The 12,564-nt window shown below is 57.9% G+C and overlaps 1 protein-coding gene across 2 annotated transcripts in view; it reads left to right on the top strand.

The window, feature by feature from the left end:
• Nucleotides 1-2,919: 2,919 nt before the first annotated feature.
• Nucleotides 2,920-12,564, top strand: part of LIMD1 (LIM domain containing 1) — a 65,418-nt gene continuing 55,773 nt past the window's right edge. For both annotated transcript variants that reach the window (XR_007121656.1, XM_047695962.1), the window contains exon 1: nucleotides 2,920-4,984. Coding sequence is in view for 1 of the 2 variants with exons in the window: in XM_047695962.1 (XP_047551918.1) it covers nucleotides 3,592-4,984 (1,393 nt within the window). In the remaining variant the exon portion in view is untranslated. The remainder of the gene's footprint in view (nucleotides 4,985-12,564) is intronic.

Here is a 12,564-nt window from a genome sequence, read left to right as displayed (position 1 = left end):
CCTGAGCAGAAATCCAGAGTGGGACGCCTCCCTGACTGAGCCACCCAGGCGCCCTGAGGGCGGGTCCTTTTTACATCCATGTGCTCATGAAAATAAGCTTCAAGACCAAAGGAAAACTGCGTGTTGGTCATGCCCTTGGATCTCCAGGCAGCGCCATGGGGAATGATCACTGCCTTGGAATGGCTGTCCTGATAAAACAGAATATGGAACATTTCTCACCCAACAAAACAAAACATTATCTGTAAACGCAAAAACAAAATCATCCACGCTCTGCCTACGGATCAATGCAAATACCGAGCTCTTCAGTATTTTTGCTTTTTAAACAACTGATGCGCAAGGAATTAACCCATATTTTGAGATTCGAATCAACAGATGTTTCCAAGCACACAGAACAGACAAAATTGGCCTGCAGGAAATAATCGTGGGTGGGATTCTAAATGTTGGGCACAGAATGGGAAAACACGTCTGTCTTTTAAATATTAAACAGCAGTGGTAAGATATCCAGTGGGCTGCTGGCCAGGTCTGAGTACCTCTCCCCAGTAGTATAGTATATTATGTGGCTTGCGGCTCACGGGGTGCCATTTTTCCAAGCTGCTTTGTAAAGGTGTAAGGTACTCCATGGCCCGAGAGGGGACAAGCCAGTTTGGTGAGGAAATATGCAAATGGCGGGTTCAGGTGTCTGTATTATTTGGTGGAAAGAGTGCAGTAGCTTCTAGAACTGCAGTGGGGATGGGGAGTAAAACTCATGGCTTCTGAGCCCTCCAGGCAAGGCAAAATGAGGGTTGGGATCAAGGCTTAGGGGCCCAGGTGCTGCTGCCAAATTAGCATCAAATGAGAAAACTGGTTTACAAGAGGCCCTGGCAGGTATCTGTGGCTCTAATACCAGGGTTCCAGCTGTTGCAACCGAACACCCAGGAACCTGGTTCTGAGCTTGTTGGTCTTCGCACAGGAATGGGCACGTGCTCCCAGGACTTTGTCAGCTACACCCCAGTACTCGCAGGGTCAGGGAATGTGGGCCATAGCTTTCTACTCTGATAGACACCCTCACCGTTCTGTGCACCGAGAGGAAGCCTGGGAATGGGGACTCTGGACCAGTGGTTCTCAAGGGTGGTACCTGAACCTTCATCGATATCACCTGGGAACTAGGTAGAGATGCAAATTCTTAGACCTCACCCTAGAACCACTGAATCAGAAACTGGTGGTAGGTCCCAGCAACGGGTGTTTAATAAGATCCCTAAGGAATTCTGATGCATGTTCAAGTTTGGGAACCACAGGTTTAGACCAGTTCCAGGGGATGCTGATGCTGCTGGCTCTGGGACCATACTCTGAGAACCACTGTTCCAGAAAGTTCAGATGCCTGTCACTCACCTTGTGAGGACGCCCAGTTATTAATGAGTAAAGATTATTGAATATTATGTATTACTGAATTCATCATCATCATCTCTGAACAGGGGGATTGTGGGCAACTTTTTAAAAAGTTTATGTATTGGGACATCTGGGTGGCTCAGTCGGTTAAGCGTCTACCTTCGGCTCAGGTCATGATCCCAGAGTGCAGGGATCGAGTCCTGGATCCGGCTCCTTGCTCAGTACCATCAGGTACTACTATGTACTAGGAACTGGGCATACAGATCCCATCTAAGGAGGTGGAAAACCACCCGCCCACCAAACACACTGCATGTAAACAGAAAAAGAATTACAAATATGATCAGGACTGATCAGAAAATAAAGAAGGTACCTAAAAAGAAGGCCTCTGGGAGGAGATGATTTCAGCAGACATGGGAATGATGAACTAGGGAAATTCAAGGTCAGACTCTGGGCAGGCACTAGGAAGCTCTTCCAGCTGCAGCACACAGGGGAGGAGGACAGTGTGTGGAACAGGAAGCTCCCAACTCAGGTTGGGGAAGGCCCTGGTAGAGAGCTGATTTCAGTCTAAGCCCGGGAAAGCATTGAGGGTTTAAGCAGGGAACTGACTGGTCTGGTATTTGCCTTAGGATCACTCTGGCTGCCCTGTGCGAAAGGGCACCTCTCGAGTCACCTCGGAGTTGGTGCAGGGAGCGCGGGGCCATGCGGGGGCGCCCTGGAGTCAGGCCCAGCGGAGCCCCCGCCCCCCCCCCCCCACCCCCCCGCCCCGCGCCCCGCCCCGCATCCCCCGGTCGCGCGAACCTGAGGAGGCCGGTCAGGAATCCCCATATGAATAAGGAGTCATTGGGGCGCTTGTTTTTATTGCTGCAGTGAGAGCCTTAAACGCGCGCACTCCGGGAACAATGTGACTTTTTCCTTTCCCCCCTTTCAGAGGACCTGGGCTCCCACGATGGCATCTCGGACGCTACCCCTTCTGTGCCTTAGTCTGCCCACCTGTTAGAACCTCGGGCCAGCCCCGGGTGACGTCCCGGGCCTCCGATCGCGCACCTCCGGCAAGCCGAGAGGATGGCACCGTCCGGGCTGAGGCGGCCCCGGGCGGCACACGGGTTTGACTGCCCCACGCTGGGAAATTGAGGCACGGTGGGGCGAGGAGCACGGGCCCCCGAGACTCCCGCAAACTCCAAGTGGCACGTCGCGTACCCCGCAGGCTGCCCCGGCCGCCTGCGAGCGGTCTCCGCGCGGAGGCCACCTCCCCACCCCCCACCCCGCCCAGCGCGGCCAGAGGCGGGGCCCGACCCAAGCACTGGAGCGGGGGCCCGGGTCGCCGGGGGCCGCGGTGACAGGGGAAGCCCCCGCGCGATGCCTGCTGGCCGGCGCTAACGCCGGCCCCGAGTCCCCCAGCCCGGCCGGGGTGCGGGCGTTGGGGCCACGCGGCCAGGCGCAGGCCCGCCCCGGGGCGCCCGCCCGCCGCCGCCGCCGCCGCCGACCCCGCCCCTCGGCTGCCTCCCCCGCCTCCGCCTCCTCGAGGCCCGGGACGTGCCCCGCCGGCCACCGAGCCGCGGGGACTGCGTCCGGCGCGCTCACTTCCGCGTCCCGCCGTCCTCCGGCCCGCGCGCCGGGCCGCCGCCGCCGCCATCGGACAATAGGCCGCCCGCCGCGCCTGCAGCGGACTTCCTGCCCGGCCCGGGCCGGCCCGTGCGCCGCTCTCCGCGTCCCTCTCCGCGCCTGCCCCGAAGCCGCGAGCACCCAGCGCCCGGGACGAGCCCGAGCGTCCCGCCGCCCGCGCCTCTGCTGCGGCGGGTCCCGCGGCCTCCTCCTTCTCCGCCCCGCGGGCGGCACCCCGGCCCCGTCCAGCGGCTGCTCGCGTCGTCGGTTTCCGAGTTCGATTGCTTACGGAGCAGATTCCCCCCCCCCCATTTTTCCTTTTACGATTTGAAAAAGAGAAGAGAACGCACAGCAGGCTGGGACAGGGAAGAGCCACCAGCTGCCCCCACGTGGACACCAATGAGGGGAAAGGGAGTTGGAAGCAAACTCAGTCCAGCTGGCCTTGAGGCTTCAACTTCTGCCGGACTCTGAAGCCTGGGGTCATGACTCTCACGCCGGGCAGGTGGAAGGCTTTACCTGTCCTGGGCTGGACTTGAGCCCCTGCCCGTCTTTAGCAACCAACCCCCCACCCCCTCCACCACACACACCGGACACCTGCGCTGGGCTCTGATACCCGTCTGGGACATGGATAAGTATGGGGACCTGGGCCTGGAGGCCAGTAAATTCATCGAGGACCTGAACATGTACGAGGCCTCCAAGGATGGACTCTTCCGAGTGGACAAGGGGGCAGGCAACAACCCTGAGTTTGAGGAAACGCGCCGGGTGTTTGCCACCAAAATGGCCAAGATCCACCTCCAGCAGCAGCAACAGCTCTTGCAGGAGGAGACCCCGCCCAGGGGGAGCCGGGGCCCAGTCAACGGTGGGGCCCCCACGGGCCCACAGGCCCGCCGGGACGCTGGTGTGAGCAGCAAGCTGACCGTGGATGGTGCTGCCAAGCCCCCTCTCGCTGCCTCCATGGTGGGTCCTGGGACTGCCCCCTCTGTCGCCCCCGGGCAGCCCTCATACCCACCCCAGGAGCAGAGGGCCAGAACATACGCTCGCGGCGCAAGTCACGGCAGCCAGGACTGCGGCTCCAAGGAGAACCTGGCAGGCTGGGAGATGTCTGGCTTCCGCCCACTGGGCTCCTGCGAGGACCCTTCCTGCCTCACCCACGGAGACTATTATGACAACCTCTCCTTGGCAAGCCCAAAGTGGGCTGATGAACCCCGAGTGTCCCCCGGCATCAGGCCGGGCGCAGGGAGTGGGTGGCCTAGCCCCCCAGGGACGGACGCACCACTGCCCAAACCCTCCAGGGACCATTCCCTGTACCAGCCTCAGCTGTCCCTGAGCTCCAGCAGGTCATTTGAGAGCAGCCAGGATGGCGCTGGTGGCCGCGGTGATGAGAAGCCGGCTGGGCTTTGGACTACCTCCTCCTCCCCGCGGGTGAGCCCTGGCCTTTCTTCCCCAGGCCCAGAGAATGGGGCCATGGTAGGGCCCCCTCCGCCCAGGACCTCCTCTTTCTTAGCCCCCTTGGCCCAGAGCTGCCCCAGCCAAGGAGCTCTTCCAAGAACAAACTCGGGGGTGGGCAGCGAGGTTTCAGGCCCGATGCCCAGAGCCACGGTGGACCCTCAAGTCTGGTTCCAAGATGGACCCAAATCTTACCTTTCTAGTTCTGCCTCATCATCCTCACCAGCCAGCGTGGACAGTATGCCGTCGGGTGCGGCCCCTGGGCTGGGTCTCAAGCCAGTCTGCACAGACCCTGGCGTTGGTCCCAAGCTCAGCCCCACCAGCCTTGTCCACCCAGTGATGTCCACCCCGCCCGAGTTATCTTGTAAAGAAGGTCCCCCTGGCTGGTTGTCAGATGGCAGCCTGGGGCCTGCGCTCCCAGAGAGCCCCAGCGCCCCCAGGGTGAGGCTGCCCTGCCAGACCCTCGTCCCAGGCCCCGAGCTCGGGCCCTCCGCTGCCGAATTGAAATTAGAAGCCCTAACCCAACGTCTGGAGCGAGAAATGGACGCGCACCCGAAGGCCGATTATTTTGGTGAGTGAGAGACGTGTGGCGTTGCCCACCATGGGTGACGAGGTCCCTGCGTTTTGGGAGGTGCTCCCTGCCCATCAGGGATGCTGCAGCTGCCCCTCAGTGCCACGCCTTTTTTTTTTTTTTTTTTTAAATGTGCGGTTTCCTCTTTTGGCTGCTGCTTCAGATTCAGAAACTTGAAAGCATCCCTGAGTGGAAAGCGGATCTTGCAGCTGGGAGTTACCCACGTGCAGGTGGGGGGGCGCGGGGCAGGATGGCTCGTGACGGCTCTCCAAAAAGGGAAATGCTGTGCCTTCGGGTTTCAGGGGTTTCGGGTGTGCCCCAGAGCCTCTCTCGGGGACGGGCTTGTGCAGGAACTTGAATGGGAGCAGCTTCTGGGGTCCAGGCACTCCTCTGGGTTCCATCCTCTGGTGGCTGGGCCAGGTGGGTCTGGCTGTTTGAGGACCCGTGTTTGGGCAGGGGTGTGTGTGTGTGTCTGGAGGTCATGTGTGCCATTGCAAGATTAACGTGGAAGGCTTTGCTCTCGAGCAATAGTGGTTCTCAAAGTGTAGTCTCGAGACCAGCAGCATCCCTTCACCCAGGAACTGGTTAGAAAGCAAATGATGTGTTGACTCTCCAGGAAATTTCAAACCTGTGGACCAGGTGTCTCCGAAGAACTCAGCCCTCAGCCTGGGTTCCAGCCCCCAGCCAGGTGACATACACAGCCCCGGCACCTGGTGGGTTGGGAGGGGCTTCCTTGCTGGTTTTACTCACCGTTTCGGGGTCTTGTTTGAACCTCGAACTGTTGGCAGGTGCTAGCTTCGGCTTTTTCTTTTACCTTGTCCAGGTTTGGAAACCGCGAGAAAGCGGCTCTCTTGTTCTGTGGAGTCACGATGTCGTGGTCTCATAGGAGAACGAACTAGAAAGCCTGTTTTTAGCAGAGTCTGAGGGTTTTTGTCTCCCCCCACCCATTTTTGAATTAGGGACACGATCTCCCCACTCTGAGGCCTGAGGCCCTTGGGAAGCTGAGTCCCAGGAGGGTGCCCGCTGCCCCCCCCACCCGGAGGAGGGCAGGGCTGGGGAAGGCCTATGGCTGTCAGTTCTCTGCGAATGGCTATGGCCTGAGGGGCTAGGAGGGACGGGGTCCTGGGCGAGCATGGCCACACCGTGGTCCGTATCCTCCCGAAGCCTCATGGGACCAGCTCTCATGGCCCAAAGGGCGCTCGGAGGTTGGGGTAACTTTGTTGGCTTATGTTTCTGAGCATACGGCACCGTCTGGCTGCTCTCTATCTCTTTCCCTTTGCAGATGTCCCCCCTTGGCAAATAACGCTTACTGGGAATATTGTGACTTTTAACAGCAAACTAATGCTTAATTTTTAATTCTGGGCTGATTAAACAACAAAACAGCCATTTTCCTCTGTCTGGGAGGCAGGCTCACACAGGGGATCGGGGCGGAGGTGTTTGCTAACACCAGTCATTCAACATGTGTTTATTGAGCACCTGCCTTGGGCTCTGTGCCCTGTTCAAGGCCTTGGCACACACACAGAACAGGACAGACAGGGCAGTGGAAGGAGACGGCAGGTGGCCCAGATAAATAATCAAATCCTGGGGAGAGATACAGGCGGAGAAGGGGGTGGAGCCTCCGGGCGGGTGTTGGCAGAGAGGTTTTGGGTTTTAAGTCAGGGGATCAGGGAGCGCCCCATCAGGAAGGTGGCATTGGAGGAAAAGCCTGGAAGAGGCAGCAGCTGCCCTGGGGGAGGGCGTTCTGGGTGGGGAGACAGCAGGGGCAAAGGCCCTGGGGCCGGTCTACGCCTGGTCCCACACTGGGCAATTACCTTCTACCATTTAATTTACTAGTTGCAACAACCCTGGGAAGCAGGTTCTGTCATTAGGCCCGTTTCACCGACTAGGACAATAAAGCCTGGGGAAGTCAGATCACTTAACCGAGGCCTCCCACGTGGCGGTGCTGGGCATAGCTGTGCATTGGAGCCCCCCAGTTCAGACACTGTGCCCATGCCCCTAACCAGCATCGCCATGCTGCCTCCCAAGCACAGATGCGGAAAGCTGCTTCGTGTCTGTATTTATTTATTTTTGTGGATTTGGTTTTTATTTTTAATTGAGATGAACATCCCACACCACGTAATTAGCCATTTTAAAGTAAACAGTTCAGCGGCATTTAGTACATTCAGCGTTTTACAAACACCAACTCCAATAGTCTCAAAACATTTTTGTCACCCTGAAAGGAAACCCTATACCCATAAAAAGCAGTCACTCCCCATTCTCCCTCCTTCTGGAAGCCACCCATATGTGCTCTGTCTCTGTGGATTTACCCATTCTGGGTAGATCATGTAAATGGAGTCATATTTTATTTTTTGCCTACGCATGACCTTCATGTGTAGAAAACTCCAAAGACCACACACACACACACACACACACACACACACACACAAAACCTGCGCAGTGAACAGTGAGTGTCCTTCCCGAAGCCTGGGTTCCTAGTCCAGTGCCCTGGGTGTAATGAAAGTGTGTTGTGTGTGTGTGTGTGTGTGTGTGTGTGTCTCCACGCTCCATGCCATCCACCTGCTCTTTGCCTCTGCCATGGAACGGGGTGTCTGGGCCACTGCTGCGTGTCCGTGTGTGTTGAGCAGGTTCAGTGTGACCGCTGCGTGGCTGTGCCCTGGGTCACAGAAGCAGCGGTCACAGTAGCCCTTGAGAAGGGCCTGTCCGCAGGGTATAAGCCCAGCTGTAGGAGGAACCCCCAGGGGTGGGATGGTGGGGCCCGGCTTGCTGCCCTTTCTAGTTGCTGTCTGCAGAGTTGGTCCGGGGCCCGCGCTACCCCGCACACAGGAGAGCACTTGCCTCATGCCTGCTTTGGCGGCCGAGTCTCTATTGGCACTTCTGTGGCCGGCTGTGTAGCCAAGGAGGAAGTCTCTCATCGGAGCCTCTGGTGGTCAATTCTTGGCCTCACCCTGCTGGGGGACCTCCTGTTTCTAGGTCTCCCCCCTTCCCATCTGTGGTGCGAAGCGTCCGGCCCTGCTGAGGGGCTCCCCACACGGAGGCCTTCCCTTCCCTAGACCTGGTGTTCTTTGAAAGACCGTGTTTGCCCAACACCCTGCGTTTCTTGAATTAGGAGGAGATTTTACTTCCAAATAGAAGAGTATCTATGGCTACAGGGCTCTTGCCTTCGAGAGGCAGGGTAAGGTAACCATGACCATCGGGGTTGACATAGGTCTAGCCAGGAGCCAAGCAAAGGCGTTGTTTGGGCTGGTTACATGGGCCCCTTCCTGGGGTGAACACAGGTGTCCCTATCAGTGTTTCCACTGTGGGAAGAGCCCCTGGATCCCTGCTCTTGCCTTTGAGGACCCTTAGGTCTGAAGACACCTTAGTTTCCGGTAACTGACTTGCTTGTCTCCAAGGACGCTTCTGGCACTTTCCTTGGCCGTCTTTGTGGGGTTGGTACCATGTCGTCCCAGGGGCTCCTTCTCCCCCCCGCCTCCCTTTTCTTCGATGTTCCTCCTCTGTGGCCTCTTTGTGTCTTTGTGCCTGTGAGGAAAGAGGCCAGGACAGATTCTGGATGCTGCTTGGTGAGTGTTGCTGCTTTGCCCAGTGCCCTGTGCGGCTCCTGTTTTAACACCACTGTTTACACTGCAGAGGAAGGGAAGAGGTCGCCGGGCTCCTGTTTTAACACCACTGTTTACACTGCAGAGGAAGGGAAGAGATCGCCGTGCTTTTGTTGACTCTTTCTTGGCCTTTTCCTCCACGGCATCCACTGTCTTCCTCACAAGGGTTCCAGCCTCCCGTCCAAAGGAAAAAGGATACAAAGAAGCCACCTGTGACGGCCTGGGTTTCCCGGGAAGCAGATTCAGACATTGGAGCGTGCAGGGGGCTCCCAAGGGGGAGCCCTGGGGAGGAGGGGAAGGACACTGGCAGAGGAGGGCTCCAGCCGCAGTGCAGGCCTCACGGGCCTGGGCCCACCCCACAGGGAGCACAGAGCTGCAGAAGCCCTTCAGAAGTGTCCTGAGTTTGGGGGAGCTATCCAGGCCTTCACATTCCCCCCTACCCCGGTTGGTCATTAGGTGTGGGCCGCCCTGGCCTCGACCTTGGCCGAGGTAGCCCTGTGCAGCTGGGGCAGAGCCCAAGGGAAGGACGGGCGAGGCCACCACCTCAAAGTGGCTGCCATAGCCCCCCGTTCCCCTCCCATCCTAAGGCAGATAAGATCCCTTTGGCAGTGACCTTTGGGCTCTGTGACCAATCCTGACCACCGTCTGTCTAGGGCCTGTGGCGCACTAGGCTTTGGGGATGTGGCCTGTGTTACCCTTCATAGTCAGATGCCAGTACTCTGTTCCCGGTGGAGAAACTGAGGCCCATGACCTCAAGTCCACAAGGGCTCAAGACCACATGGGCGTGAGTAGTGGTGTATCGCACCAGGTGGGTTCTGATGCCTCCCACAGGGGACCCGCTGGTCTGTTGCTCTGTTTGTCCTTCCAGTTTCACTCTGCACGCAGCTGCCGTGGGGGCGTCGTGGGCTCTGAGCCTGGAGGACCTGTGCCTTCCCTCCGGGCTGTGGGCCTGGGGATCCGTCACTGCTAACGCCCCCCTGGGAGGGCACCAGGCCCTGAGTCTGGAGTGGAGGCAGCTCTGCCAGACGTGGTCAGGCATCAGGGGTGGAGAGGCCAGAAAAGGTTGGCTGCGGGGGGTCTCCCTCACCCGGCGAGTGGGTGGCCGGGCTCCTCCCCACCCTGCACAGAGAGAAGAGGCTGCCTCTGTCCTTAGTTTTCCTGTTTCCCGTGGGCCTTCCGGTTGCAGCCACAGACCCGCCTGTGCTTGGGAGCCAGTAAACAGGTGTGATTCCGCCCGGGAATGGCCCCACCCCTGCCGGGGGCCAGGGAGCCCGTCACACTTGATGTCTTATGACTAGAAGCCACGAGGTTCATTCGCCACCATCCAGACAAGGACTGTGTAAAGGTCCTAGCTGCTCCTTTCCAGCGGACAGTCTTGCAAACCTTGGGCAGCACGTGGATTGTCCTGATGCCCTTTGAAGCACGCCCTGTCTGACTTGATGAGCAGCAGATATTCGAAATGTGAGGCTTACTTCTAGCCCTGGGTGAAAAATTGGGGGTGGTTCCAGAGCGCTCTTCCTGGCAATCCTGTAATAGGGTAGCCCCCCTCCCCAGAATTCCAGGACAAGAGGCCTGCATGTACCCTAGAGGTCCCTGTGACACCCCCCCACCCCCGCTAAATATCAGGCATTTCAGTAAAGCCAAACCAGGGGCTGAAGTAGAAGAGAAGGTACCAGAACCATCTGGCTCTGAGTATCCAGCAGGACCAAGCGTGGTTTCCTGGGCACTTAGATTCCTTCCGGAGACTCCGGGCCACAGTGACCTACCTGAAGCCCGGCTTTCATTGCCGTGGAAGTGAATTTCTGAGCCTCTGATACCTCTTGTAAATGCCACCCGAGACCCTGGTTCTACCTGTCCAGCCCCGCAGTCCTGGGACAGAGAGACACCCTTGTTCCTTTAGAAATCTTCTCAAAATCAGGAAGGCATATCGTGTTTAGCTTTCTAGGGAGGTACAGGATACGCCTATCGTAGGTGCCCGCAACGTGAACATGCCCGTGTCACCGGATGGAGGCACAGAACGTGGCTGGCGGTGACCCCACGCTTCCCTCGTTGTGGCCAGGGAGCCATGCTGAGCTCACGGCCCTCCGTCACACCAGCCTCCCTGCTGGGCCCCCAGCTCCTGGAACTGCCCCCCACCCCCCGCCCACCTCCCCAGGCTCCTTGTCTTTGCCCTTCCCCAGTCGGCATCCTTCTGGCTCACCTAGAGGTACCTGCCCCTGTGACCCCACACCGGGAAAGGGGGGTTCTCCAGCTGGAACCCTGACGTCAGGTTCCCATGGCGTTGGCCAGGTCCCATCACGCTGTCTCTCTGCTGTCCTCCCTCCTCTGTTTCTGCTCTATTCCTCTGTGACCAGGAAAGAATGCCTTGTTTTTTCTATTAATAATCCACAGCATGAAGCTGACCTTCTGACAGGACAGTTTCTTGCCAGAGGGTTAAAAACAAACTTATATTTCTTTACATCTTTTTTTTAAAAAGATGTATTTATTTATATTTTAGAGAGAGAGAGCAAGAGAGCAAGAGTGAGAACATGAGCGGGAGGGACAGAGGGAGAGGGAGAGAGAATCCCAAGCTGACTCCCAGCCGAGCACGGAGCCCTATGCAGGGCTCGATCCCACGACCCTGAGCTCGTGACCTGAGCCGAAGCCAAGAGTTGGGATGCTTAACTGACTGAGCCGCCCCAGTGCCCCTTCTTTATGTCTTTTGACTTACGACTGCCACCTGGGACACGAGGAAACCAGGTGTTCTGGGCCTGATCCCACCAGGAGGCCCAGGCATGGCGGTGGGCAAGCTGTTCTTCCTCGGAGGCCCCAAGTGCTGTGTCTGTGGCTCTGGGTCCCATCAGAGGCCTGGCTGTTAGCTGATTGAGTAATGCAGGGATGGGGGAGCATCCATGTCAGTAGCGGTGAGAGCCCAGAAAGGCGGTGGGGGCTGGACGGCCTGGCCTTCCCTCGCTCTCCTGGGCGTCTATGGAGGCGAAGCCCAAGTTTGTATTTTAGTGGACGGTTACATTGTCTGTTGCAAACGGTCATCATTTTGACTTTAGGTATTTGGAAAATACATACCGTTAAACCAAGAGCCATGAATCACTGACGTGCTACCATCCTGAGGACAATCAGTGTGGTGGTTTTCTGCAGGAAGTTTCCAGAGCAGAGCCAGAGCCCGCCGTGACTCAGGATGTGTCATGCGCGTGTTCGTGGCTCTCTGGCCAGATGTAGAAGCATCGACTCAGCCGGAGGTCACCCACGGGGCTCTGCAGAGTGTGTCTAAGGAAAGCAGGATGAGGAAAGGAGAGATCTCTAGGAAGGCATCACATGCAGGGTGTTACGTCTGTCACCCACCCTGGAGGCCTTTTGGAGGCTCTCGTTCTAATGAAACGTAGGGTCAAGTTGGGGGGACAGCGGGTAGCACTGGCCACGGGGCTTGCTGGCCTTGTTTTCCCTGGTGCGCCCCAGGCTTCCTCCGTGGACTCCTGTGATGGCCTTGGTGGTGCTGGGTCCGTGGACATTGGACAGTGACCTCAGGGCCTGGCCCCATCAGGGGCCCACACAGCAGGTGCTCAGAGGATGTCTGTTGGAGGAATGGAGGGGCTTCTGTTGGGACGTGAAGGGAGATGGGGAAGGGATTTGTAGCTGCGGTTATGGCTCTGAGACAATTGTGCTAAAATGTGTCGCTGTGCACTAGCCACTTTTCTAATCATCGTACACCATTGGCTTATTCAGTCCTTCCAATAAGCCCATTATGCTAGGCCCATTTCGTAGGCGGGCCAGCTGAGGTACACAGAAGTTAAGTAACCTGCTGAGCACATTAATCAAGGAGCTTGGCTGAGTCTGAGGTCTTGACAACACCGTGGCAATGCCTGTCCACTCCTGGGAATGCAGTGGCTTACCGATAAGGAGAACCTTCGGGGGGAAATGCAGCCCTGAGTCGGTCAGGGCTGAGGTCTTCCCCTTCTGTGGTGGAGGGAGGCAGGGCACGGAGGGGCA

This window comes from Lutra lutra, chromosome 1, assembly GCF_902655055.1.
Source record: "Lutra lutra chromosome 1, mLutLut1.2, whole genome shotgun sequence".
In the NCBI taxonomy this organism is placed as follows: domain Eukaryota; kingdom Metazoa; phylum Chordata; class Mammalia; order Carnivora; family Mustelidae; genus Lutra; species Lutra lutra.
The sequence above is the reverse complement of the archived record's forward strand: the minus strand, read 5'-3'. Positions and strand labels throughout refer to the sequence as shown.